The 27,474-nt window shown below is 48.8% G+C and overlaps 1 protein-coding gene and 1 long non-coding RNA gene across 4 annotated transcripts in view; both read right to left on the minus strand.

The window, feature by feature from the left end:
- Positions 1–2,487, minus strand: part of LOC135260528 (uncharacterized) — a 2,744-nt gene extending 257 nt beyond the window's left edge. Inside the window, exons 1-2 of the long non-coding RNA XR_010331605.1 lie at positions 1,198–2,487; positions 1–912 (exon numbers count right to left, since the gene is read on the minus strand). The exon at positions 1–912 is cut by the window's left edge and continues 257 nt beyond it. This is a non-coding gene — a long non-coding RNA (uncharacterized LOC135260528). The remainder of the gene's footprint in view (positions 913–1,197) is intronic.
- Positions 2,488–4,180: 1,693 nt separating this feature from the next.
- On the minus strand, positions 4,181–27,179 carry LOC135260527 (junctional cadherin 5-associated protein-like). Of its 3 annotated transcripts, XR_010331604.1 has the most exons (5): positions 26,952–27,178; positions 18,215–18,597; positions 7,732–12,029; positions 7,233–7,296; positions 4,183–4,447 (listed from the first exon to the last, which is right to left on the minus strand). XR_010331604.1 is itself a non-coding variant. In XM_064345810.1 (4 exons), the coding sequence occupies exons 2-4, from the start codon at positions 18,484–18,486 to the stop codon at positions 4,413–4,415; spliced, it is 4,605 nt and encodes a 1,534-aa protein (XP_064201880.1). In that variant the 5' UTR covers positions 18,487–18,597; positions 26,952–27,179; the 3' UTR covers positions 4,183–4,412. The 3 variants fall into 3 exon arrangements, 1 of the variants encoding a protein (XP_064201880.1); XR_010331603.1 differs by having other exon boundaries at positions 4,181–4,447; positions 7,233–12,029; positions 26,952–27,179; XM_064345810.1 differs by lacking the exon at positions 7,233–7,296 and having other exon boundaries at positions 26,952–27,179.
- Positions 27,180–27,474: the final 295 nt, after the last annotated feature.

Raw genomic sequence — 27,474 nt, forward strand, 5'->3', positions numbered from 1 at the left:
GTGGGAATATACAAGCATGTGATACTTTCAAGCTTGGTTTTAAGCGAGCAAATAAAATATTATGGTTAAATACAAAATATCTCTTAAAATAGATAAAATATACTTTATTTTATACATTTATGCAGGTTTGATTAACACTTTTAATGAAATAACAAAAATAAATACTCCATGAAATGTAGTTTTTTTTTTTTTTTTTTCAACAGACGCGGTGGTGGATGCTAAAAGTCTGTAACAAAAAAAAACAAGCACCTGTCCAATGATATCTGCATCCAAACCCTCACACTCGAAACACACCGACTTCTCACTGTACCCTCCCGACGGAATCCACTCCTTCTGAAGACACCCAGTGCGGTTTCAGGAGCAAACATAAACACAGGGAAAGTGTTTGGTTGGCCGCACCAAGCACAGCCATAGCCACTACGACGGGCCTGTCCCAGCACTCTGTGCCGTGCGCTCGGTAGGCCAAAAAAACTAAACACTTTCCTGGGAGCTTACTTCCAAATGCCCAATCGATTTTGTTTTCGAAAACCAGAAAACCTGAAATCGATCTGAGCATTTAATAAACACACGGGGCTGTGCATAAACCTTGCATCTGCGTACAATGGAATTCTAAGGAAAATAAATAAATATAAAATCTATTTTCCACATACCAATGAGTAGGGCCACCAGTTTGTCTCCACCTTGTGACCTGCAGGGATTTAAACTTGCATTTCAGTGGTTGTCCTCCAGGGGTCCCCATAGGCACTCCAATGGCACACTCAAGTGACTAATTGCACTAATTGAGTTTCTAATTGAGAGGTTCATAAAAAACAATTCGTTGATCTAATATGGGGAGAGTCGGGACGGAAAGCGAACGTGGATGTAAGTCTAAGAAAGGCATGACCAGTGGGTGCGATCCATTACTCTTCACTCCTCCTCTTCTACTCACTTCCACTCCCACTATCCACTCCTTCCCTCCAACTCCTCCCACTTCCACTCCTCTCCTTTCCTCTTCCATCCATCTCCTCCCCCACTCTCCACTCCTCTCCTCCTTTCTCCATCCCCACTTCCACTCCTCTCCTCCTTTCCTCCACTCCCCCACTTCCACTCCTTTCCTCAACTCCCCCACTTCCACTCCTCTCCTCCTTTCCTCCATTCCCCCACTTCCACTCCTCTCCTCCACTCCCCCACTTCCACTCCTCTCCTCCACTCCCCCACTTCCACTCCTTTCCTCCACTCCCCCACTACCACTCCTCTCTTCACCTCCTTTCCTCCACTCCCCTGCTACCACTCGTCTCCTAGCCAGAAGTATGTGGAGGAAAGGAGGGGAGGAGAGGAGGAAAGGAGAGACTAAGGAGGAGTGAGGAAAATCGGGGCGGCTCATCTGCTTCTCCGTTATCAAAGTCGACGTCGCCCATTGATGAAATTGCCCTGCCATAAGCATATCTTTTCGACCGAGCCCACAAACAGCCCCGTAGCCAATCACAGACCTCCATGTGATCCGCGCATTTAAAGCTGCAAAATAGCTTGTTGTAAGTTTCGAAAACAAATATCTGTATGCACAGCAGCCTGTACAAGCATGAACCTGACATTGTGGTTTGCGTCAAGACGCTAATTAATATATTATATATATCATATAATCTGCAACATTAAAGTAAACATCTCATAATATACAAACATAACAATTAACTGTAATTCCAAAATTCCAATGTGCCTGATGTCTTAACATACAGGGAGCGACTAATTCACTACATACAGGCCTAATATATAGCTATTCTGCGATGCCCTACATTACATTACAGGCATTTAGCAGACGCTTTTATCCAGAGCGACTTGCACAAGTTTTACATAGCATTTAAATTTTAAATTTTAATTATTTATTTATTTTTTTTACATTGTATCCATTTATACAGCTGGATATATACTGAAGCAATGCAGGTTAAGTACCCTTGCTCAAGGGTACAACGGCAGTGTCCTACCCAGGAATCGAACCCAAGCAGTTATAAGAGCAGTTCCTTAGCCATTATACTACACTGCCACCCACTGCCGACACTCTATTGCCAGTTCACTGCATCTCATGTAGGCTAATTCAGAAACATTTCCGTAAGTTATTGAAATGGATCTGAGTTGTTGTATTGTTCCCCAATGTTCAGTGTTCACATGGAACATTGGGAACATCTAAAATCAAATTTGTTGGTAATAAATGCGTTCTTTGTAAATGGTTGGTTGAGTAAATTCGGTCATGCATATTCACATACTGAAATACTGGCAGCTGGCATGCTTATTTATGTTTAGAGTCACAAAAATGAACTGATATATTATAATCCGTTGTAGGTAATCTAGCTTTCGGGTGGGATGCTGTGCGAGACAATAATCTTGCATAATTTGGGAAATTATTCTCCACCATCTCTGCTTTATAAAGTTTGGATGGCAGATTCTGTGGGATGGCCCTTCGATCTCTGTGGGCGTGAGCATGATGATGTCGCCCAGAAATGTCAAAAGGAGCTACAGGGTCTAGCGGCTTTCGTTGTTACTTAGAACTTGAGTAGCACAGCAATTCATCATTTAAAGCAGTTGATTACACAGTTAGCTCAGGTCACCTGACAAAGAGGCTATTGCGACCTCTAGCTGGTGGAGGACTGAAGTGCAATGCAAGAAAACAAAAGGGGACAAACTGGTGGCCCTACTAATGAGCATCATAGATTTATCATTTGGGGCTTTGAACCAACTTTATTAGTTGGTCAGTTATGTGCTCAGACAGTACATAGAGAAATGAGAACAAAATAAAAACAACGGCCAAATGGAGATAGAAGGTTTATAATATATATATATATATATATATATATATATATATATATATATCCTTTATAAAGTGAACCACAAACAACACTAGGTGCCCTCTGAGATACACTCTTGCAGTTTTGTTCCAGCTCCAGGAAGAAACTGGACACTGCACTGCAATATTGCTGTCTAATACCCTTACCTTACTAATCCTACCCTAATACCCTTACTAACTAACCCTAATACCCCTACTACCTCACTAACCCTAATCCTAATACCCTTACTACCTCACTAACCCTACCCTAATACCCTTACTAACTAACCCTAATACCCCTACTACCTCACTAACCCTACCCTAATACCCTTACTACCTTACTAACCCTACCCTAACACCCTTACTACCTTACTAACCCTAATACCCTAACTCACCCTAATACCCCTACTACCTCACTAACCCTAATCCTAATACCCTAACTACCTGACTAACCCTGATCCTAATACCCTAACTAACCCACTATCCCTAACCTTAATACCCTAACTACCTGACTAAGCCTGATCTTAGTACCCTTCCTACCTCACTAACCCTAATACCCTTACCTTACTAAAACTAACCCCTTACTATAACCTGTGCATTATCAGTACCACCCCTTTATTGCCTCAGTACATTGCCTAGGAAGGTTCTTTGCCTACTGCATACACAAGCTTTTATGGTAAAGGAACCACAATGCTAAACAAGTTCCAGTCTGACGGTGGACAATGTCAGACCGGGAAAAAAAATGTCATTCTCCACAAATGGAAGAATCGATAGCTTCACCAAAACCACACTTTTGATCGATTGGCCGTACTAAACAGGATCATTCCCTGTCACGCGATGTTCAACAAACTCTTAAGACATGAAAAGTTAAAAAAAAAAAAAAAAAAAAAGTTAATTAAACAGTTTTTTTTGAGCCAAAATGTTCAGGCAAAAAACGTCTTTCACACCCGTCCGCTATGCGCTATGTACATTAAGGTGTCGTTGACGCTCGACGGCAATGGAGCGATGCGGTAATTGTGTGATCTTGTTTTTGTTTCCTTCTCTTGTGTCTCGCCTTGTTGGTTTGTGGGACAAAATGGCGGAGCGTTGCGCGTTACATTCAATATTTTTTCCCCCGCCGGCTCGTCCGTTAGCTTAGCCGCGGCGCTAGCCAAGTCCGTCCTTTCCACTCCGTGGGGGCGGAGAAAAGGATAAATGCATATGACGTAATTGCATAACATCGACCAATGAGAAAGCAGCTCGGGGGAGAATGGAGAAGACATGCTGATATGCGTTAGATCCGCGCCCCCCACCCCCAAAATAAAGGGGCAGGGGGCTGTGGGGCTGAGGACGTGGGGGCTTTGGGGGGGGCGGGGTGGTTAGGATGGAGGTCTGCTGACCCCTGGAAGGGGGGGGGGGGCGGTTGGGGGCACTTCCCTTTGGCAGTAGGACAGCTCTTTCTGCGCAACACCAGATGACCGTGTAAACAATGCTTGTGTCCAAGAGAAAGGCCATTGCTGTGGTGGGGCTGGGCGGGGGGGCCGAGGGGGGGGCGGTTGGATGAGATGAAGGTTCGCAGCGGGAGACCAGGGTCACAGTGTTGGAGCCGAGTCTTAGGCAAAGGTTACAATCTGGGGGTCTACACCCTCTCCACTCGGCTGGGGTCGTAGTGATCTGCAAAACAGCCCACAAAAAGGAAAAGGAAAAGGACCGTGAGCCGAGCGAGAGAGACACGCACAAGAGAAAAACCTGAGGAAAGAATTCTGGAATTACGCTTAAAAAATAAAAAAGAATGTAAATATCAAATTTTGAAGCAGAATTCTTCTTTAATATATTTTCATATAATATTTTAAAAATAGAAATACATTCACTTCCGAAAGTAAATAGCCCAAAAAATAAATAAATAAATAAATAAAAATAAAAAACAATTCTAAGCATTTTCATTTCAATGGGCATGGACTCCCTCTTGTGGTGGCCATGTGTAATCACAGACGAAAGCTCCCAGAATTCCACATTTGTTCGGGCCTTTTAAGGCCTACCCGAGAATCCATGAACAGCAGCAGCAAAGGGATCTGGGCATTTCAGGAATTTAGAAATCCCGCTTGGACAGACACTTTTTGGTACCAAAAAGAGGAAGTGTCCGTGCAAAAGAGCACTTCTGGTCAGCTTTTGAATCCACCTACTGTAGGAGGGGTACTCTGGGATCAGTTTTCCCTGGCACAGTCTAACGTTATCCATTATTATCAGCAGAAATGTAAAAAAAAAAATCCCAAATCAGCAGTGCTACTCTGAAGTGCTTCGTGAACATGATCCCAGGTTTGACACGTGATTCGCCAGCTGTGGCTGACCGAGGACCTGCTGGGTTGTTTGGCTAAAAGTCAGAGTTACCCGTGATTCTCCTGAATTAGCAGTTAGCTGCTGGCTAACAGTCAGCCGGAGTTACCTGGGGTTCTGCTGTATTAGCTGTTAGCTGCTGGCTAACAGTCAGCCGGAGTTACCCGTGATTCTCCTGAATTAGCTGTTAGCTGCTGGCTAACAGTCAGACAGAATTATCTGGGATTCTGCTGCATTAGCTGTTAGCTTCTGGCTAACAGTCAGCCGGAGTTACCTGGGGTTCTGCTGTATTAGCTGTTAGCTGCTGGCTAACAGTCAGCCAGAATTATCTGGGGTTCTGCTGTATTAGCTGTTAGCTTCTGGCTAACAGTCAGCCGGAGTTACCTGGGGTTCTGCTGTATTAGCTGTTAGCTGCTGGCTAACAGTCAGCCAGAGTTACCTGGGGTTCTGCTGCATTAGCTGCTAGCTGCTGGCTAACAGTCAGCCAGAATTAGCTTGGTTTCTGTTGCAGCAGCTGTTAGCTGTTCCCAACGATGTTTCAGGGTAAACAGCAACAGTCTAGCAGTCACAGATACATACACTTTTTTTATATACATATTACATACATTCATATACTCTCCATTCAGCACAGAATATACTGCAGGACCATTTTTCTGCTTTGCTTTGCTGTAGCTTGTGGGAAAGACCAGGGCCCTGTCTCACAAAGCAGGATTACTGGGTTAGCTGGATAGCCACACTGAGTAAAACCCTGTATCACAGAGCAGGATTACTGAGTTAGCTGGATAACTGCACTGAGTAAAACCCTGTATCACAGAGCAGGATTACTGAGTTAGCTGGATATCTGCACTCAGTAAAAGCCTGTATCACAGAGCAGGATTACTGAGTTAGCTGGATAACTGCACTGAGTAAAACCCTGTATCACAGAGCAGGATTACTGAGTTAGCTGGATAGCCGCACTGAGTAAAACCCTGTATCACAGAGCAGGATTACTGAGTTAGCTGGATAGCCGCACTGAGTAAAACCCTGTATCACAGAGCAGGATTACTGAGTTAGCTGGATAGCCGCACTGAGTAAAACCCTGTATCACAGAGCAGGATTACTGAGTTAGCCGGATAACTGTGCTGAGTAAAACCCTGTATCACAGAGCAGGATTACTGAGTTAGCTGGATAACTGCACTGAGTAAAACCCTGTATCACAGACCAGGATTACTGAGTTAGCTGGATAACTGCACTGAGTAAAACCCTGTATCACAGAGAAGGATTACTGAGTTAGCTGGATAGCCGCACTGAGTAAAACCCTGTATCACAGAGCAGGATTACTGGGTTAGCTTGATAACTGCAGTGAGTAAAACCTGGAACCCTACCAAACCTGGAACATGGACTAAAGTAAAGAGAGTTGTTCTGGGTTTTACTTAGTGCAGTTATCCAGCTAACTCAGTAATCCTATTTCATAAAACACTTCCCTGGTGAAGCTTTTTTGAAACACAACCACCGACAGCCAGTCAATCGAGATTAAGCTGATGTTGTACAGACCATGAAAGATATTTGTTTTACAGTCTGAAAGTTAAAAGTCCAGAGCAAAAAAAGCATCAATGAAAGTTTCCAATAATCCAAAAGCAAAAAGAATTCAACAAGATGTGTTTCAGGAAATGTCTGCCATCCCAGCTCTGCCACTCACTTCACTGCGCCAGGCCTCGCCCGACACGCCTGTGTGGAAATTGGCCCCTCCCACTCCCACACCTGTAATTCCCCAAACTAAAGCCAGGTGGGGTGGAAGGCTAAACATGGCTAGACCATAAACATCTACCTGCTGGGCCAGAATATATATATATATATATTCTTTTAAATTAGGCCAATAAATGTTAACTTATAGGATAGCTCCAACAGACCATTTGGCCTGTAGTTTGGAACAGATTATAAGACTTGTGGGAAAGTAGACTAGAAGAATGCATACGCATTGGCTGCAATGCTCTTTTGTTGCAGTGTTCTTGGTTCCAAAATGGTAACTGGAGGGGGGCAGATTTAGCTAATTTTGTTACGGGGGGGGGGTGGGGTCGGTCACAGTAAGTCTATTCTGCAGTGTACTGTACTTTTAATTAAAAAAATTACAGACGCTTTCACTGACCAACCAGCTGATTTCTGGATGTTCACTCAGTAGTTTGATGTCAGATGCCTTCACCTGTCCTGAGCTTAAATAAGAAGAGTGAAAACAGCAAATATCGCACAAAATTATCATTTAAAAAATATTATTTCAGCAAAAGTATGAATGTTCTTGTTCTTTTCTGTGTACTACATTTACAGTAAACATGAAAGTTACACTAATGAACACCAACTTTCCATGCATTACTGTTTGTAAAGGCACATCTTTTTTTACTTAGTATTTTAGTACTTATTTTTATACACCACAGTAATAATAATAATAATAATAATAATAATAATAATAAAGCCAAAAAATGTTGACTGAAATCCGAATAACCCCATTAACCCATTGATCGTAAAACCCGAGGTTAATTCTGTTACTCTCTATTTTTGTCTGTGTTCTGCTGTGGTTCTATTGGTTCTATGGAAGTAGAACCGCCCTCACGCCCTCCTGGGGGGGCGCAGACAACCCGAGCGCTGCTCACCTGGGGGTGGCACCGTGCCCTCGTCCTGCGGCAGAGTCCTGCTGGGGGGGGCACAGAGCCCCAGGGGCCGGGTGATCTCCCTCCTGGCGACGGTGGCGGCGTGGTGGTGAGACTCCTGCTTTGCAGAGAGGCAGAGAGAGAGGGGGCGGGGGAAGGGGAGGGGGAGGGGCAGGGGGAGAGAGAGGGGGCGGTCCGCCGAGCGGGGGGCGCCGTAGGCCGCCGCCGCCGCCGCCGCCGCCCCGCCGTCCTCGGGCTCGTCCCCCGAATCCGAGCTCCGGGCGCTGAGGCGCCTCATCCGAGACACCGAGTCCACCTCCCGCATCCGGGCGAGCCTCTCCGCCGCCGCCCGGCACGAGGGCGCGGCCAGCCTGTCCTGCAGGGCCTCGATGGCGCGGGAGGGGCCCCGCCCGCGGCCACGCCCCCCCCTCCTGTCCAGGGCCACCGACAGCCTCAGCCTCTCGCCGGGGAACTCCGGGAACCCCGAGGCCGGCCCCGGGTGGTTCTCCGAGCCGCTCCCTCCCCGTCCCGTCGCCCCGCCCGTCTCTTTGTCCTGCGGGTCCAGCGCCACGTTGACGTCGATGTCCGCTTCCTTGTGGCGACGCCGCCACAACACGTGCGGCATCCTTTCGGTGCTGCCGAATTTCGTCATCCCGATCAGCGAGATATGCCTGCGCTCCACCGTGCCTCCCATCTCGAACTCCAGCAGTTGCTCTCCTCCTCCCTTCTGCTCCACCTTGCCTAGAGACTCCGCTGGCACGTTGATTCCTAAGATCCTGGCTGCCCTCTCCTCTATGGACTCATTCTCGGGGATGCCCTTGGCGCACTTCACCTCGCAGAGGTTGCTCAGGTCCTCTGCGGGCGCGCCGCCGTCGGACTTCTCGTCCGTCGAGAGGACCTCCCGCTGCTTCTCTGCGACCGTCTGCTGCTTCCTGGAATCAAAACGCTTGTCGGGGTCATTGTTGTGGTAATCATCCTCAGAGGAGGAGGAGGAGGAGGAGGAGGAGGGGGAGGAGGAGGCCGCCGCCGCCGCGGCGTCTCCGTCCTTTCCCACGATGCACCGGGACGCCCCTCGACCTCGGAACCTGTCCCTCTGGTTTCTGACCAAGAGCACGTTCAGGCTTCTCTCGCCCCTGAACCTGGGCAGCGAGTTCCTCTCCTTCTTCGCGTCCCTCAGGGCCTCGGCCAGAGAGGGAGGGCCGTCCTGCTGGGTGCCGAGCGCGGCGAACGTGACCACCTTGAACGAGGGGGTCTGGGGAAGAGCCGAGGCGCCGGCGCTCCCGAGCTTGGCGGTAACGCCCCGGCTGACGCCCACCGTCGGCTCGCGGGTCAGCTGCAAGGCGTGGCACACGTCCTCGTAGTCGGGGGGGCTGGTCAGCGTGGAAGCGTCCTGCATCGGCTGCCGGGCGGCCCACGGCGCCTCCACAGGGGTGCGCTCGGGCCGGTCCGCCTCGTCCTCGTTCCAGGACTCCTTCGGGGCGAACGCGTCCGCGTTCGCGGCATTGCCACAGCGGCATCCTCCTGCCGGCTTCTCCGTGATCTGAGAGGAGACGGAGGCGTACTCTCTGAAGCCGAACTCCGGGGGGGGCGGCGCCTCTTCTCTTTTTGGCGGCTTGCTGAAGCTGAAGCTGACGGACTTCCCAGCCGGCCTGGAGAAAGCGCTCTTCACCTCCCTGTAGGTGGGGTCCGCCGTGGCCGTCCAGCTTTCCAGTGCGCGCCTGGCCTTCTCCGTCCTGCCCAGGGGCTCGCCCGGGGGGGCTTGGTCGGGGTCGGCCTTTTGGCGTTCAGGGATCTGCACCGTTTCGATGATGTTATTGCTGACTGTTTCCAGCTCCAGGATGTCCCTGTAGGCCTCGTCCAGGTCCTCGATGCACTGGTCCACACTGGACCCTTTGATGATCTGCTGCTGCAGCTCCTTGTTGAAGGACTCCAGCTCCTCGATGGCATCCCACGGGCGGCGGCTGATAGGTTTCAGCAGGAACTGGCCAAAGGCTTCCGGACCGGAACCGGCAGACGGCGGCTTGCCCCGGCTCTGGTTCTGGCCTTTCTGGACCGGAAGGCAGTCCGGCTCCTCCCGGTTTCCTGAGGGTTGTGGTTGTGGGGGCGGCGGCGGCGGCGGCGACTGAGCTGTGCTCTTCTGAAGCGGGCCGGAGGCGAAGTTGGAGGTCCTGGAGAAGGCGCTGTTGCTGGACTGGTTCAGGTTCTTCTGACCTTTCATCGGGTACCCGTAGCGGTTGCTGCAGTCGGTGCCCACCCCGCTGTCGGTGGTGGTGTCTGAGGCCGAGCGAGGCTGGTCTTGTGCTTGCTGGTCTGCGAGGCCCTGCGGGGGAGCCCGGGGGACCTCAGGGGAGCAGGTCTGGGTCTCCTGATCCCTGTACTGATCGCCGGGCCAGGACCCAGAGCTGAGGTCATGGCCGGGGTGGAGGGGGTGGACCTCCTTCCCCAGGACGGGGTGTTTTTTGGGGCCTCTGTTGCTCTTCATGCCCCCGGTGAGCGCCTGGAGCTCCAGGTCCGTGGACGATGTGCTTAGGAGACTTTGGTTTTGCAGGTGGCCCGATCCGTCCTCGTCCGAGCCTTGCGCCAGGTCCGTCGGCTTCTCGCGGTCGGCCTGCTCGGCGTCGTCCGCGACCGACGGCGTGCGGATGGGGATGGAGACCAGGCAGAATATCGTCTCGGTGAGTTTCCTCTTGGCGCTCTTGCTCTTCTCCGTCTCGGCTCCGCCCGGCTCGATCGTTTTCACTTGGGTCACCGTCTCCGGAGGGACGCCCCGGTCCGGGTTTCGGTTCTGCCAGATTGGCTTGACCAGGAAAGCTGAGGGGCACTCGACGCCTTTGACGTCAGAGACCGCGGAATCGTCGCTCCCCTTGTGCAAATCGCTATGCTGCCTGTTGCCGCCGTCCCGCTCGCTGAGAGACGTTTCGCTAGCGTCCGTGTTGGGTAATATTAGCTCCTGCGGAGGGAGAAAGGCACTGTCATGTGTAGATTGTCCTAAAACATTAGCGCTGGGGACCTCTTTGTCAACGCTCCTGATTTCGTCCAATTCGACCAGAGAGTTTCCGCAGGATCCTCCTGAGATATGCCTCACGCGCGGGTCGTCGAAGGGCAGGTACTGAACGGGTCCCAAGGGTCCCTCTTCGGCCTCCTCTTCCGGGCGACCGGGGAATGTTGGTTCCCTGCAGGGGGCGCTCCTGTCCCTCTGATGTTCTAGCCAGGAGCTTCCCACATGCCTGGAATACCACCTCCCTAATTCCGTGCTCCCTGGCACCTGCTCCTTGACCTCTTCGCCCTGGAACTGGAGACTCAGTGCTTCGCAGTTGCCCCTCTGTCCTCCCCTGTAGAGGAAGGGTCTTTTGTAGGACGGAGGAGGTATGTACCCCGGAGGCTCCGCCCCGGACCCTGCGGCGGCATCGTGTGCAAAGGAGTCCCTCCCCATTGGCCCCCCTCCCTCGGAGGAACTTGCCGCCTCCCCGTCTTTCGACTTGGGTACCTGATCTCCAGCAAGCATCTCGGTGCTGCCCCTCGTCTGCTGGTGAGCCTCGTAGGAGGGAGGCTTGAGGGGCCTGCTGAACCTGGGCTTTGGTAAAAGTGCCATGTGTTGACTTATCCTGCTGCTGCCGCCGCTGCTGCTCTCCATCCAGGGATCCCTGCTGCCCGCCACGTTGCTGTTGTGGTGGTAGTGGTAGTGGTAGTGGTAAGGGGGGTAGCGGTGTTTGGCGTGAGGTACGTGGGAGGTGGGGCCGTTGAGCCGATGGCCCGGGTACCCGTCCAGGAGAGAGGCGGGTGTGTGGGCCTGCTGGAAGCTCTCCGGGGACAGCACCCTGGGAAGGGACTGCGACTTCCCTTTGGTCCTGGGGTGGACGGCACCCTCGGCAGGGGCTCGGTAGGCCTGCTCCTGGGCCCACAGCTTGCCCTCGCCGTCAGACAGGTGCCTGCCCAGCCCCAGCGCCGGCCGCCACTCCTCCGTGCCCAGGCTCTGGCACTTCCTGTCTCCCGCCGCCGCCGACACCCCCACCGCCCGCCACTGCCCCTGCGCCGCGTCCCGAACCCGCAGCCACGCGCTCTCGTCCCAGCGCTGCCTGTCCGCCCGGCGCTCCTCCTGGGGCGGGGCCGCCGCCTGCGCTCTCCGCGCCCCCTCCGCCCTGCCCAGCCCCCCCGCCGCAGCCCTCAGCTCTCGGCCGTCGGCGTAGTCCAGCAAGAGGCTGAAGTCGTGGCCCCTCCTCCGCCAGTAGAACATGTCTCGCTCCTCCCTCTCCGGCTCCCTCTGCTGGTGGGAGTACAGCTCTCTGGTTCCATTGAAAAACCTGCAGACACAGGAAAGCCTTAATCAAGCAATGCTGAAAAGCTTCGTCCAGCAGGAACACAAGAACATTTTTTTATAAAATAAACAGATTCTAAACAGTTCTAAGAATCAGTACACTAAAAGTATGCTCAAAATGAACAGTATAGCACTTGAACTAGCCTATATGCCATAAAGCCTACATTATACTGTCACACGCATGGCATAATATTTATCACAACTTTACAGTGACATTAAATATTAATATTTTTGGACCTGATTGGGAGGGACAGCTTTGGCTATTGTGGGAATGTTTGTGAGCTGCTATGTAGAGCAGCAGGTCTCAAACTCCAGTCCCAGAGGGCCGCAGTCTCTGCTGGTTTTCGTGATTTCCTTTCAATCAGCAGCCAATCATGGCCTTGGAACAAGGTGTGCAGACTCCTTAGCCAATCAATGACTTACACTAAGCACTTAAGTGCAGGAACACATCAAAAACCAGCAGACACAGCGGCCCTCCAGGGTTTGAGTTTGAGATCCCTGATGTAGAGACACTAGATCAAGCAACAATCAAACCAATTTACAAAGTCAGCAGTGACACTCTGGATTTTCCTTTATTCTGGTATAGCCTGACCCAGAACATAGCACCCATAGGTGTATGAACTAATTCTTTTAAGGTACAGAATCCTATGAGTATGAGGAATGCCAGCTCCACCCCTGGTAGCACACACACACACACACACAACACACACACACACACACACACACACACACACACACACACACACACACACACACACACACACACACACACACACACACACACACACACACACACACACACACACACACACACACACACACACACACACACACACACACACCTCAAATGGCTACCCACCCCTCCCAGCTCCTGCTCTCTGTGTCTTATATCTAGGCTACTCTGGGCCAACCCTTTTTCCTATGGCCTGAAACAGGCTAAATGGTGAATTGGAGGCTTCTGACAAAACACACAAATACTGATTAGTAAAATCCATTCAAATCTGTAAATAACATATCCTGAAAAAATAAAACTGTAAAATACAAAAAGTGGGGGAAAAAACGTAATTTGAGAAAAAATAAAACAGATTTTATAAGGTCCTACATTTAAAGCTGGATGAAGTATGGTTCTCTACCACTTAGCATCTAGATAGTTAAGCTGGCTTCACAGACAGCAAGTGACAGTAGCTAACTTAGCCTTGCCTCAACCATAATGGAGAGGTGGAATGGCTTTATTAAGTACAGTAAAATGGTTACTTGCGTTATTCTTTCTTAAATTTAGCACACACTCTTTCCCAGAGGGACTCATACAGTTTGTACTTTTTGTACATACAGCTAAGCTAAATTTTGATTAAGTAATTCAGGTTTTGCTCAAGGGTACAACAGCAGTGACTCACCAGGGAATCAAGTGTGGAACCTCTAGGGTACCAGCCCAGTTCCCAAACAAGCAGTGCAATAGTAAAACATCACACAAGCATTGACGAGGTCACTAGCATTGAGGTGGTCACTAGAGTTGAGTTAGTCAATACCATAGAGGTGATGACTAGCGTTGACGTGGATGCTAACAGTCAGGTGGTCACTAGCATTGAGGTAAATGGTAAATGGACTGCATTTATATAGCACTTTTATCCAAAGAGCTTTACAATTGATGCCTCTCATTCACCAGAGCAGTTAGGGGTTAGGTGTCTTGCTTGGGGACACTTTGACACGCCCACGGCGGGGTTCGAACCGGCAACCCTCCTACTGCCAGACAACCGCTCTTACCTCCTGAGCTATGTCGCCCCCTATGTCACACGAGGTGGTGACTCGTGTTGAGGTGGATACTAACATTGGGGTGGTCACCAGGTCGAAGAGGATACCAGCATTCAGGAGGTCACCAGGTTGAGGTGGACACTAGGTGACCACGGTGATTAAAAGCATGGTGGCTGACTAGCACCCACCCTGGGTCTGGCCATGGAGAGCAGGGTCAGCAGTAGCTTCGACGCCCCCTCCATCTCAGAAAGGGGAAACGGCGCACCTCTGATAGAAGTAACTTGCGGACCAGGCTCCTTTGCGAACCCAGTACTTACCCGAGACCATAGTGTGGTGTGAATGGAGCAAACACGGGTTCAACCCATGTTCAGTATCCTGAGTCAAACCCTAGGTTTTATGTGTGAAAGGAGTATTACTCCACTCTGTCTCTCTGTCCTTCCTGAAGGTCCTGTGAAATTAGGTGGCCACTGCAGTAAGATCCGCATGTAAACCCGCTTTGACCTTAATTTGTGGGAATTGGGTGACACATACTTCATCTCCAATCTGGAGTACGGAGCCTTCATCCTCAGTTATGAATTCCACTCCCCTCAAATGAACTGCAACCCCATTTTGAACTCACTGCAAGTTTGGACTGTGCTAAACTAAGCTACAGGCCAAAAGCAAAACTTGGTTTGGTACGGAGTCAAAGGAAGGACATCATTCACACCTTAAAAAAAAAAAAAAAAAAAAACAGACACAAGGATTCCTTGTAAAACAATCTGAAATAGGATCTAGTTTCTCTGCCAAATAACTTTGAGAATAAATAGACATAAAGTTAAGGCTTTTAGTGGATCTATTAGCGATTAAAAAATCCCCATTGTCTCCTGATCTTAGCTGGAACAGTTTCAGCTAACTGACACCTCAAGTATAGCAGGTGGTGACTAGAGGTGTCATCTCAACTGAGTTTAACACACATCTTTAAATATTACCACAAAAAAACACAGCTGATTTTCCTGCATTCATGTTAAAAATCCTATATCACACATACGGCCTTGAGGTGCGGGACTGGCATGATTTTCCACACGGGATCATACATGACTTAACGGGATGGACAACATATTGTAAAAAAAAACAATTTCCAACATTTCATAATCAGACACTCAGTGGACAAGCTTAACATCAAACGAGGGAGTGTCATAGTATTCTATGTTGTTTTTTTTACCATTAAAATACTGGGCCATACACTTCAAGCCAGTAAGATCTTGCAAAACATGCATAGGAATTTCAAGCCTCAATACTCTGAGACGGACCAGACCGATGAGAGATAAGTGCCCCTAACGTCCAGGGGGATGTGCTTTCCTAATAACCCGGTGTCTCCAGGTCACTCAAGCTGACGTGTCAGTGGGAAGCTCAAGATGGAGGCGGTGATCAAGCCAACTCAACCACAGAGTTACCGCCCCTCGCCATGGCAACGTTAATGGCGATGGTGAGTCAGCACCTGGGTTTGACCCCTCAGCGAAAAGGACAGCACCGTCTACAGCGCAGAGCCCCTGCTGAATTGCTATTTGGACCAGAGGGAAGAGCGCCCCCCTTCTGGTCCGCAATTTTCCAAGAGGGCTTCCATCCCACCAATTAGCAGCCAAGCCCACTCCAGCTAAGACCACGTGTACATCAGTCCAGCTATGACCACATGTACATCAGTCCAGTTATGACCACATGTACATCAGTCCAGCTAAGACCACATGTACATCAGTCCAGCTATGACCACATGTACATCAGTCCAGCTAAGACCACGTGTACATCAGTCCAGTAGACCATGTACATCAGCCCAGCATGACCACATGTACATCAGTCCAGCTATGACCACATGTACATCAGTCCAGCTAAGACCACATGTACATCAGTCCAGCTATGACCACATGTACATCAGTCCAGCTATGACCACATGTACATCAGTCCAGCTAAGACCACATGTACATCAGTCCAGCTAAGACCACATGTACATCAGTCCAGTTATGACCACATGTACATCAGTCCAGCTATGACCACATGTACATCAGTCCAGCTATGACCACATGTACATCAGTCCAGTTATGACCACATGTACATCAGTCCAGCTAAGATCACATGCACATGAACATCAGTCCAGTTATGACCACATGTACATCAGTCGAGCTAAGATCACATGCACATGAACATCAGTCCAGTTATGACCACATGTACATCAGTCCAGCTATGACCACATGTACATCAGTCCTGCTAAGACCACATGTACATCAGTCCAGCCAAGACCACATGTACATCCGTCCAGTTATGACCACATTTACATCAGTCCAGCTAAGACCACATGTACATCCGTCCAGTTATGACCACATGTACATCAGTCCAGCTAAGACCACATGTACATCAGTCCAGCTAAGACCACATGTACATCAGTCCAGCTATGACCACATGTACATCAGTCCAGCTAAGACCACATGTACATCAGTCCAGCTAAGACCACGTGTACATCAGTCCTGCTAAGACCACATGTACATCAGTCCAGTTATGACCACATGTACATCTGTCCAGCTAAGACCACATGTACATCAGTCCAGCTATGACCACATGCACTAGTCCGCAGACCCATTCATCAGTCCATCTATGACCACATGTACATCCGTCCAGTTATGACCACATGTACATCAGCATACTACACACATAAGAAAAACCACAAACAGCTCATGAGGATTGTGTCTGATTCTGCCCTTGATGCATCCACATCAAATGCATATTTTGACACTGTACCCGCTACATTAACAAACCTTTGAGCATTTTAGGGTACGTACTGCAAGTGCATTGCAAATAACTTTATTCATACAACGACAAGTTCAAGGGGGGCCATACAAGCCTACGTTAAATATCTTTGTATCTTACATAGGCTACTATTTAATTTCAGAATTCCATCTTGCATAAAAAAAAAACAGAAACAAGAAACATTTAGTATAAAATACAGAGTCATCCCCCAAGGGGCCAGAGCATTTACAAAACATCAAACTTCACGGGAGAAAACAATAAGAACAGCAGTCACTGCAGCCGCAAACACCTCCGAAAATACTCTAAACACCCAAGGATGACATCAGCTCCCTTCACTAGAGAAAGGCTTCGATTGGCTACTTCCACACCCCTGCATGGAGGACGATTGGCCAGTTTCACAGACCCCGCCTCCCCAACTTCCTTAACACAGAGGAGTACAGGGGACCTTCCACCAGCCCATACATTAATACTGAGGCCTTCAGGATCCCGGTTCAGTTACATAACTCCCGCTATATATAGCCGCCCTGCTATATACTGGAGCCCATGGATGAGAACCCATTCTATTCATTTAAATTACACGTACACACTGCTGTTCGCGAGCGTGTGCGTGTGTGTGTGTGTGTGTGTACACGTGTGCGTATGTCTGTATCTATATTAATTTATTAGTTTGTTGATTTATGTGTGTGTAATAAAGTAATCAGCCTAGATGGAGAGGCATTATTTGATTGGATCATGAGTGCACACACACGCCAGTCTGCTATGAAGACCCAGTGTTTACCACAGGATCGGGCGCGTGCATTAACTAAATTCCACATCCCTCTGCTGTACTGGGGGGGTGAGGGGGGGCTGATTTGGGAGGGGGGGGGGGGGGCGGGGCATGAGAGAAAGGGAAGGCAATAGACTATTTAAATAAAATATCAATTCACACTGTTATGGAAACTGACTCCACAGTGCAGAATCACGCCTTCCTGCAGCTGCCTGTATGGCAAACAGGCATTGATGCAGTAGTCCTGGGAAAACACACACACACACACACACACACACACACAGTAACTAACACACACACACACTGTGCATACACTACACACACACACACACACTGTACATACACACACACAGTAACACACACACAGTACACACGTGCCCACTGCAGACCCAGCAGGCTGGCATTGATGCAGTAGTCCCAGGGAAACACACACACACACACACACACACACACACACACACACACTCACACAGTGTACACACACACACACACACACACACACATGCCCACTGCAGACCCAGCAGGCTGGCATTGATGCAGTAGTCCCAGGGAAACACACACACGCACACACACACTGTACATACACGCACACAGTAACACACACACACTGCACAAACACACACAGTACACACGTGCCCACTGCAGACCCAGCAGGCTGGCATTGATGCAGTAGTCCCAGGGAAACACACACACATACACGCACACAGTAACACACACACACATACGCACACACACAGAAACACACATGCTCACTGCAGACCTGGAAGGCCCGCTAGGTTTCAAGCAGCAGACAGGTTTGTTTTATTTGTGTATGTGTGGGGGGGGGGGGACGGGGGGGGAATCGAGCCCGGAAGGTGAGAGAGGAGTCTGGGGGAACTCACCCACTGTCCGAGCTGCTGTGGAGGGTGCCTGGACGCTGTTGCCGCGTGTCGCCTTGGTTACCGTCGCCGCAGACGCCGGCCCCCGCGGCTCTCCCCGCCGGGCCGGGGCAGCTCTTGGCCGGGGGGGGCCGCCCCCCCCCTCCGCGGGCCACGTAGGCCTCCCGCCCGTTGGCCTGCGCGGCCTCGCAGGATGAGGAAGACGAGGAGGAAGGAGGGGCATTCCTGGGAAGCTTGTATCCATGAGAGATGAGCAGGTCCTCCACGCTGTACATTATGCTGGTGGACCGGTCCTGGGCCGAGGAGGAGCTGGCTGTTCCCCCCCCCCCCTCCCCACTATGCACAGAGCTCAGAGCAGCAGGAGGCCCCCTCTGCACTGGTCATCACTGGGAGAGAGAGGGGGGGGAGAGAGAGAGGGGGGGGGAGAGAGAACAGAGAAGAGAGGGAGGGGGGCAGAGAGAGAGAGAGAGAGAGAAAGAGGGGGGAGTGGGGGAGAAAGGGAGGGTAGAGAGAGAGGGTGGGGGAAGAAAGAGAGGGAGGGAGAGAGAAGGGAGAAAGAGAGAGGGGGAGGGAGAGGGAGGGGGGCAGAGAGAGAGAGACAGAGAGAGATGTGGGAACAGAGAGAGAAAGAGAGAGGGGGCAGAGAGAAAGATGGAGAGAAAGAAAACCAACGTCAAATCATATGACAGCAAAACACACGATGAAAAATTACACATATGTAAGGGAGAAGAAGCAGAACTCAGAGAGTCATCTGCACAATACTGTATGTGAAAGACTACCATGAGCCAAGAGAAAAAAGAAATAAACAATGTGACATAGTTTTCTGAACCTGAACAGATGAGGACTAATTCTATATTACTATTCATTTATTTAATTACTTCAAGTATTTCTTGCTTATTGTATATTGTGTAGCTTTTGGCTGATTGATTTCCGTACGTTCATCCACTGCATCCATTATCTACACCCGCTTATTCCTGGTCAGGGTCACGGGGGGGTGCTGGAGCCTATCCCAGCATGCATTGGGCAAGAGGCTAAAGGATGCGATGAGCAAAACCAAAATCAAGCACGTGGCCTACACAAGCAGGGCCAAAGAGCAAGGGAGAGGTACAAAGCCTTCAGGCAGCTTCCCCACTCCACAGAACATTCTAGAGTGTTTTTTCCTCTACAGCATCTAAGAATACTCCAAGACGTTGCCAGGGAGCCGCCTAAATTTGGACCTTCCTTCCTTCCTTCCTTCCTTCCTGTCTGGTACAGATTCATGTTTTGATCTCTCTCTTGGTTTTGAAGTTTTTTTTTTTTTTGTTTTTGTTTTTTTGGGAAAAGAAAGCGAAGCGTGTTGCCATGGTGAGACCATATGGTAACAGGACTGGGTTGTAGACCTGGCCATGGGTCACCTAAAAAAAAAACTTCAGAAACACAAATACGCCTATATATATATATGTATGTAAATATATGTATAAATATATTAAATCACAGCCTTTGACTCAAAAGTACAATCCACTTCTTCTGTACTTTCCCCCTTGTGAGTTCAAAGAAGAGAAATGGAAAGAATCAAACCATTCTTTTTTTTTTTTTTTAAAAGCAGTAAACATGTCCTTCCTGATGTGGGATAAGAGAACCGTAAGCATGTTCACATACTGCCGCTCCCGGCTCTTCTCAACAAACTTCTACATTAGGTCACATTACAGGCATTTAGCAGGCGCTCTTACCCAGAGAGACTCACCACTATTTTCCTTCACATTGCATCCATTGACACAGCTGGATATATACTGAAGCAATGCAGGTTAAGTGCCTTGCTCAACGGTACAACTGCAGTGTCCTACCTGGGAATCGAACCTGTGACCTTTAGGTTACAAGAGTTCGGCCTTGTTTTTTTATATGATTTTCTGACCATCAATGCTGCACACAGCTGAATTTCACAATTAGAAATACGGCCTCAGAGTCTACAGTGCCCAAATCACCCTAGCTAAGAGTCCTATATCCTACAAGCCCCTCCCCCCCTAAATACCCATAACTCCTCTGCGCAACGGTAAACCAGCCCCACTCCCAGCAAAAGGCACACACCAATGCTAGACTTTGATTTCGCACCTCATCACAAAACAGGAGATTATTTTAGTTCCGTCGGCCCTCATTTCCAATTACAACTTTTTGTGACTGGGAATGTGCTGACATAAATACTCCAAAATAGCAGCTCTGCTACTTTTTGAATGATTCAAATGAAAGGTTTTTTTTTATTCACCCCCCCCCCCCCACCCCCAAGAATTAATCAGCCACTCTCATTGCTCCCACAAGTCGCATTCACCAGGTAAATAAGAAAATAAAAGACCATCAATTACTCTGTGTGCTCTATACTGCCTCACACACAGAATTAAAACAGGCGAGGGTAAACATTTAACAGAGAATTTACAGATCAGACGCTTAATATTTAACTCATGAATAAATTATTTTGTGCGACATGTCACCAATGCAATTGGACTGTATAACGGATGCGATTTTCTAACAGGTATCCTATGGATATTACAAACAGCCTGACTTACAAAGCGGGTTTATTTTGCTACTCGCTATTTCCATGACCATAGCTTTTTAAACCAAAATTAAATTATAAGTTTTTTTAAAGAGATATAGGTGTCTGTCATCATTCAGCTAGGCTGGTGTACGAACACTGTATGTCGCATTTAAAACATTTTTTTTGCAGAAGAGGACAAACGAATCTGCACATTTCGGAAAATAAAGTATATCAACTACAGACAGGTTTTCTGATTTTACACTAAGGAATGTCATTGTCACCCCGTCCCGTTCTCCTACCGCGTTATACCTCCAGCCCGAAGGGCGTAACAGCAGATCGAAACATTTCCTGTCTGCGTGCAGTTCTACAAGTCACCTCGCGTTCTCTAAGGGGGTCCTTGCGTGTTGGGGTACCCCCGTCATAAGGTCATAGGTCATTCACTGACCTCTTAAAGCCGAGGCAACACCACAAGAGTCCCCACCCCCTCAGCAAACTATGGAGCGACCCACAGTATGTCACTTACACCATGTAAAAAATCCTGTATCTAGGCTACATTTTTGGTGTTTTTTTGCTTTTTTCGTTTTTACACACACATCGAAGGTTCTCATCCAGGTTTCTGTGCTATAAATAGCCTGTGATACGTCATGACTCAACAGTTAATGTACTCAACAACGCACGTGGCTGTGAACTGTGAACTCTGGAAAGTGTGAAAGCACTGATCCTGATTTTTTTTTCCCCACCCGAATCATTATTACTGGAGGTGATATAAAAATATGTAACATGATATATTTAAAGTTTTACTTCTAGTTTTGTTTCTAACTTTGGAGTTATGGAAACAAAAATATTTTAATTTTAAAAAAGTAAATACATTTTTTTTTCTGTGCCTTTAAAAACAGCCTAAGATGCAAAGATGCATATAGCTACATTTAAAAAAACAAAACAAATTAATGTAGATGTCAAGGTCTTTGAAAATCAATACAAAGCTATTCCTACAGGTGAGGGCTATCAAGCAAATCAATTAGAATAATAAATGAGGTCATCACTACATTGCCAGGAACCATAATTTTTATATTTGTAGAGAAAACTTCTCCACAAATTACTGAGGGTAAGGAGCAGATGCACTTATTTATGCGCTGTGCAGGGGATTCTGGATCCTGTAGTTCAAAAGTGGGTAAAAGGGGCTATATCCATTTACAGAATTCCTCACAACTTCTGCTCTTAATTATTTAATTACCACAGGAAATTTATGTGACCTGTCATTTTTAATAACATTTATTGTTAAGGTGAGGAATGACCATTCAGAAATGTCCCTGTGTCCTATTACAAATCTACAATAGATTATACTGTGGTGTAATATTATGAGTGAACCAGCGCTGGTGTACAGAGCTAACTAGCTAGTTGTGTCAGGGTAACTGGTGAAAGCAAAAAAAAAACTTAAATCCACACCAGATTTCCAAGACTGGAATTAAACCTGCGGTGCCCCCTCCAGGCCTGGAGTTAAACCTGCAGACATTGCCACTCTCCAGGACTGCAGTTAAACCTGCAGACACTGCCACTCTCCAGGACTGCAGTTAAACCTGCAGACACTGTGGCCCTCCAGGACTGGAGTAAAACCTGCAGACACAGCGCCCCCTGCAGGACTGGAGCTAAACCCGCAGTCATTGCCACTCTCCAGGACTGGAGTTAAACCTGCAGATGCTGTGGCCCTCCAGAACTGGAGTTAAACCTGCACACACTGTGGCCCTCCAGAACTGGAGTTAAACCTGCACACACTGTGGCCCTCCAGGACTGGAGTAAAACCTGCAGATACTGCGGCCCTCCAGGACTGGAGTAAAACCTGCAGATACTGCGGCCCTCCAGGAGTGGAGTTAAACCTGCATACACTGTGGCCACCCATGACTGGAGTTAAACCTGCAGACACTGTGGCCCTCCAGGACTGAAGTTAAACCTGCACACACTGTGGCCCTCCATGACTGGAGTTAAACCTGCACACACTGTGGCCCTCCAGAACTGGAGTTAAACCTGCACACACTGGGGCCCTCCAGGACTGGAGTTAAACCTGCAGACGCTGTGGCCCGCCAGAACTGGAGTTAAACCTGCACACACTGTGGCCCTCTAGGACTGGAGTTAAACCTGCAGATGCTGTGGCCCTCCAGAACTGGAGTTAAACCTGCACACACTGTGGCCCTCCATGACTGGAGTTAAACCTGCACACACTGTGGCCCTCCAGAACTGGAGTTAAACCTGCACACACTGGGGCCCTCCAGGACTGGAGTTAAACCTGCAGACGCTGTGGCCCGCCAGAACTGGAGTTAAACCTGCAGACACTGCGGCCCTCCAGGACTGGAGTTAAACCTGCAGACACTGCGGCTCTCCAGGACTGGAGTTAAACCTGCAGACACTGTGGCCCTCCAGGACTGGAGTAAAACCTGCATATACTGCGGCCCTCCAGGACTGGAGTAAAACCTGCAGATACTGCGGCCTTCCAGGACTGGAGTTAAACCTGCACACACTGTGGCCACCCAAGACTGGAGTTAAACCCGCAGACACTGTGGCTCTCCAGGACTGGAGTTAAACCTGCACACACTGTGGCCCTCCAGGACTGGAGTTAAACCTGCACACACTGTGGCCCTCCAGAACTGGAGTTAAACCTGCACACACTGTGGCCCTCCAGGACTGGAGTTAAACCTGCAGATGCTGTGGCCCTCCAGAACTGGAGTTAAACCTGCACACACTGTGGCCCTCCAGGACTGGAGTTAAACCTGCAGATGCTGTGGCCCTCCAGAACTGGAGTTAAACCTGCACACACTGTGGCCCTCCAGTACTGGAGTTAAACCTGCAGACACTGTGGCCCTCCAGGACTGGAGTAAAACCTGCAGATACTGCGGCCCTCCAGGACTGGAGTAAAACCTGCACACACTGTGGCCCCCCCCAGGACTGGAGTTAAACCTGCAGACACTGTGGCCCTCCAGGACTGGAGTAAAACCTGCAGACACTGCGGCCCTCCAGGACTGGAGTAAAACCTGCACACACTGTGGCCCCCCCCAGGACAGGAATTAAATCTGCAGACACTACGGCCCTCCAGGACTGGAGTTAAACCTGCAGACACTGTGGCCCTCCAGGAATAGCTTTCTACACCTGCGCTAGCTAATGAAACCCTGATTGCAAGCAAGTCCACTTCAGCCTGCTCGACTGGCGCCCTTCAGTACTTCAGTACTGTCACAGAGAAACCCCACGGATGTGTTAACACAAACAGGAAGGAATGTCCGAGTCACCTGACAAATCCCACCAATCACAGGTTTACCAAAACAGAACACCTTTCACAACATTAAACCGCTTGTCTATTGTAAGTCTGTAACATCTGCGTCCACATTACGCTCATGTCTGATTTTCCATCCTCAACAGTACGCTGCCAGGTTCAGAGTCAAGTTTGGAGTCGAGCAGCTTACAGCAGCTTAGCCACGCACATTTTTGCACGCAAGGTGCAAAATTGATTCGAGAAGTTGTTGATACATCAAATATCGTTGATAGAATTTTCTTTCCATATCGATTCCTTATGACACGGACGGTTCCCCGGGCCAGAGTTTAGCCGAACATACGGTACATCGCTGCAAAAAGCCGCACGGGCTACGGGTAAAATTCAGAAAGGTCCAGGGCGGCATGGCGGTGCAGTGGGTAGCAGAAGGTCATGGGTTCGAATCTCGGCTTGGGCCTGTCTGTGTGGAGTTTTCATGTTCTCCTCGTGTCTGCGTGGGTTTCCTCCGGGTACTCCGGTTTCCTCCCACTGGCCAAAGACATGCACGTACGGCTAATTGGAGACTCTAAGTTGCCCATCAGTATGAGTGTGTGACTGAATGGTGTGTGTGCCCTGTGATTGATTAGTGTAATCCTGCCTCTCGCCCAATGCATGCTGGGATAGGCTCCAGCACCCCTCGCCACCCTCCCCAGGATAAGCGGGTCTAGATAATGGATGGGTGGATGTTCCAGGTCCTTCTGTCACTGTAAAAATAGAAATTTGTTGACACTTCTGGCCTCTTATTATCGAAATCTTACAATTATTAGGCCTAAAAATTGGAAATGATCAAAGAAGATTTAACTTCTGTAAGTGCTGGGGGTGGGGTGGGGGCAGGTCTGTCAGGCATTGCAACTGCAATTCAAATCTTTCATGCAGAATAAAACTTCCCTGCAATCCAGGTAACTTGACTGAACTGATCACCTCTCCATCTTGTGAGACCTTTGACCTCTAAAGAACCTACACATCTCATACTGGATACACAGCTGCCTGGCATGCCACCAACCAATAGCACCTCTCAATATTACAACCACAGAAAAAAGGAATGATGTCATCACCTTGCAACCAGGAAACTGATGACAAAGTTTTAGTCTTAGCTCTGAAAAGTTGAGTTTCTGCCAAAAAAAACCGAAGAGAAGCTCACTCGCAAGCGTGGCCCACCGTCACAAGTTCTGGCCCGCGTGAAAAGAAAACCGACACAAATTCAAAAATAATATTTTACCGCGAGGCGTACGAAGTACACGCCCCACTGCCACTGAAGCAGGACGCTCCCGGCCCGAGAAACGGCGCTCTCTCTCTCTCTCGTGCAACCGTGAGTCGCCCACAGAGACCACGCAAAAACCCCTCAGTCCAGCGTTTTCAGTCGGAAACGAGAAAGAAGGCCAAAGCCAACGAACAGACTGGTCGTAGCCGGCGGAAGCAGACGTGCGTGGAAAAGGGGGTGCTTCGGTCAGGCAAGGTAACCGAGCAGGGGGAACAGAGGGGCGATCGCAGTCCGAGGAGGGATGGCAAGGCCAGGCTCGCTGAACTCAAGTGTTCCCTCCCCCAGCAAGGTCACTGCTGGGGGAGGCTAATGGGAATTTAGGTACAGTCTTCCTAGATGCTGCAGTCTCAGGCACACACGTGCACTTGCACACACGCCAGCACACAATATGCGCGCACACACACACATGCACCAACACACACACACACACACAGTATTGATTTACTGCAGAGTAATTGGCGATGGTGAAGTTGATGAAACTATCCAGCTCTCCGAGGTTGACCTCCCCACCTCTCCGTTTGGTTCAGGGGTGACGGTCTTGAATGAGATGCCCCCCGCTGTTTGACGGAAGGGCGGGCTACCTTCCTTAACGGTCATCACCTCCGTGTATCTGAGTAACGCCCTAATCACTACAACCAAAACAATTCTGGACAATATACTTCCGTGTACAAAACTAAAACCCAGTTTGACGCCAAAAAATTATTTGCGGCCTAAACAGTCCTGGACTCTTTCAGATGAACTTTGTTTCAAGTTTTAGGCGAAAACGTTCACAGTAGATTCTTCGCATTAACCGTCCTCGTGCAGAAAACGCTCTCCCTTATCCGTGTTCCTCCACGAAACTTCCATAAAACCTCAGCATTTATCCTAACTGTTGGTATTCGCATTATAAATTACCAGTTGGTTTATGCAAAATACTGCAGTATAAACAGCTATAACATCAATACATACTCAGCTGCACACATGTAGGCTAGGCAAGGTAGCTCATTCACCAAATGTAGGCTACGTGATATAAACGCACTGTAAAAGAAACATGTAGATAGACGGCCCGTCGCCATGTACTGCAGATAAGGTTATGAACTTCATCTAGGCTATAAAAAAACGGACCTTAAGATTCTGTTTAAAGACATCAATCCGTTTAACAAAAAAAAAAAAAAAAAAACAGCATGTTCTACGCAGTGCTGCAGGTATAGCACCAATCAGTAAATCTATATGCTTCCACGACGATGAACTTGAAAATAAATTAGTGAACGGTCATTCTTTGACGAACATAAACAGACGCTGTCCAGTCATTTCCCTGATCTCAATTTACATATTTTCTTGACACCGGCGGCAGTCAGAAAATATTGCTGAGTCTTGCACGCAAAGTCCCGTTAAATACAAGACGACTGCCCTTATTTTCTTCCCCCGTTTTCCGCAGGGCTGCAAGTTTAAGCGCCGTTAATGATAAGCATTTGCAGATGCGTTTGCCCGTGTGTTTACCCCCGGCTTCCCTGTCCTGCGTTGCCGAATAGCCTACGTCGAGCAAAAAAAAAAAAAAAAAATACATAAGACTCCCCTACAGTAGCCGAACCACAGAAGCCAGCGGCGACCTCGGGGTTTACGGGGAGTAAAAAAAATGGAGCAAAATCTCGTTTCAAAAAAATAATTGTAAACAGGTTAAAAAATAAGACTCACGTACCTAGAAGATGCTATAACGCTGCCTCGGCAGTTCGCCTGCGCTCAGCGACAGAGGCTGAGGAGCAGTGTGGAGGGCTGCTGTTCAGCTCGCCTCGTACAGGAGCCAGAGAGAGAGAGAGAGAGGGAGAGAGGGAGAGAGAGAGGAACTCGGCAGGAATGGGCTTTCCTCCCTACGCCGAGCCCTCCTCACATGTGTAAAAGATTCTAGAATGGTTTCTTCCGAAGTGTGGGAGAAGTTTCCGTAACCGCGCGAGACGTTTTTTATTTTTCACATGCGTCTGTAGCCTACTAAAAATCACGGGCAGCGCGTCGAGATCGTGAAAATTATCATTATGAAACAGCACTTGTTTTATGACCCGTGAAACATATTTTTTGCCTTGTGCACGTATCTTGCGGTTTGGGCTCATATACATAGCTTGTACTTTTGAAATGCTTGATTGTAAAACTACATGTGGTAATTGCAAATAAAGAAACTCACTTTCATATCGTGAGATGCATGTTTGCAATCATCATTATTTCCAATT

Source organism: Anguilla rostrata, chromosome 8 (assembly GCF_018555375.3).
Source record: "Anguilla rostrata isolate EN2019 chromosome 8, ASM1855537v3, whole genome shotgun sequence".
Lineage (NCBI taxonomy): Eukaryota > Metazoa > Chordata > Actinopteri > Anguilliformes > Anguillidae > Anguilla > Anguilla rostrata.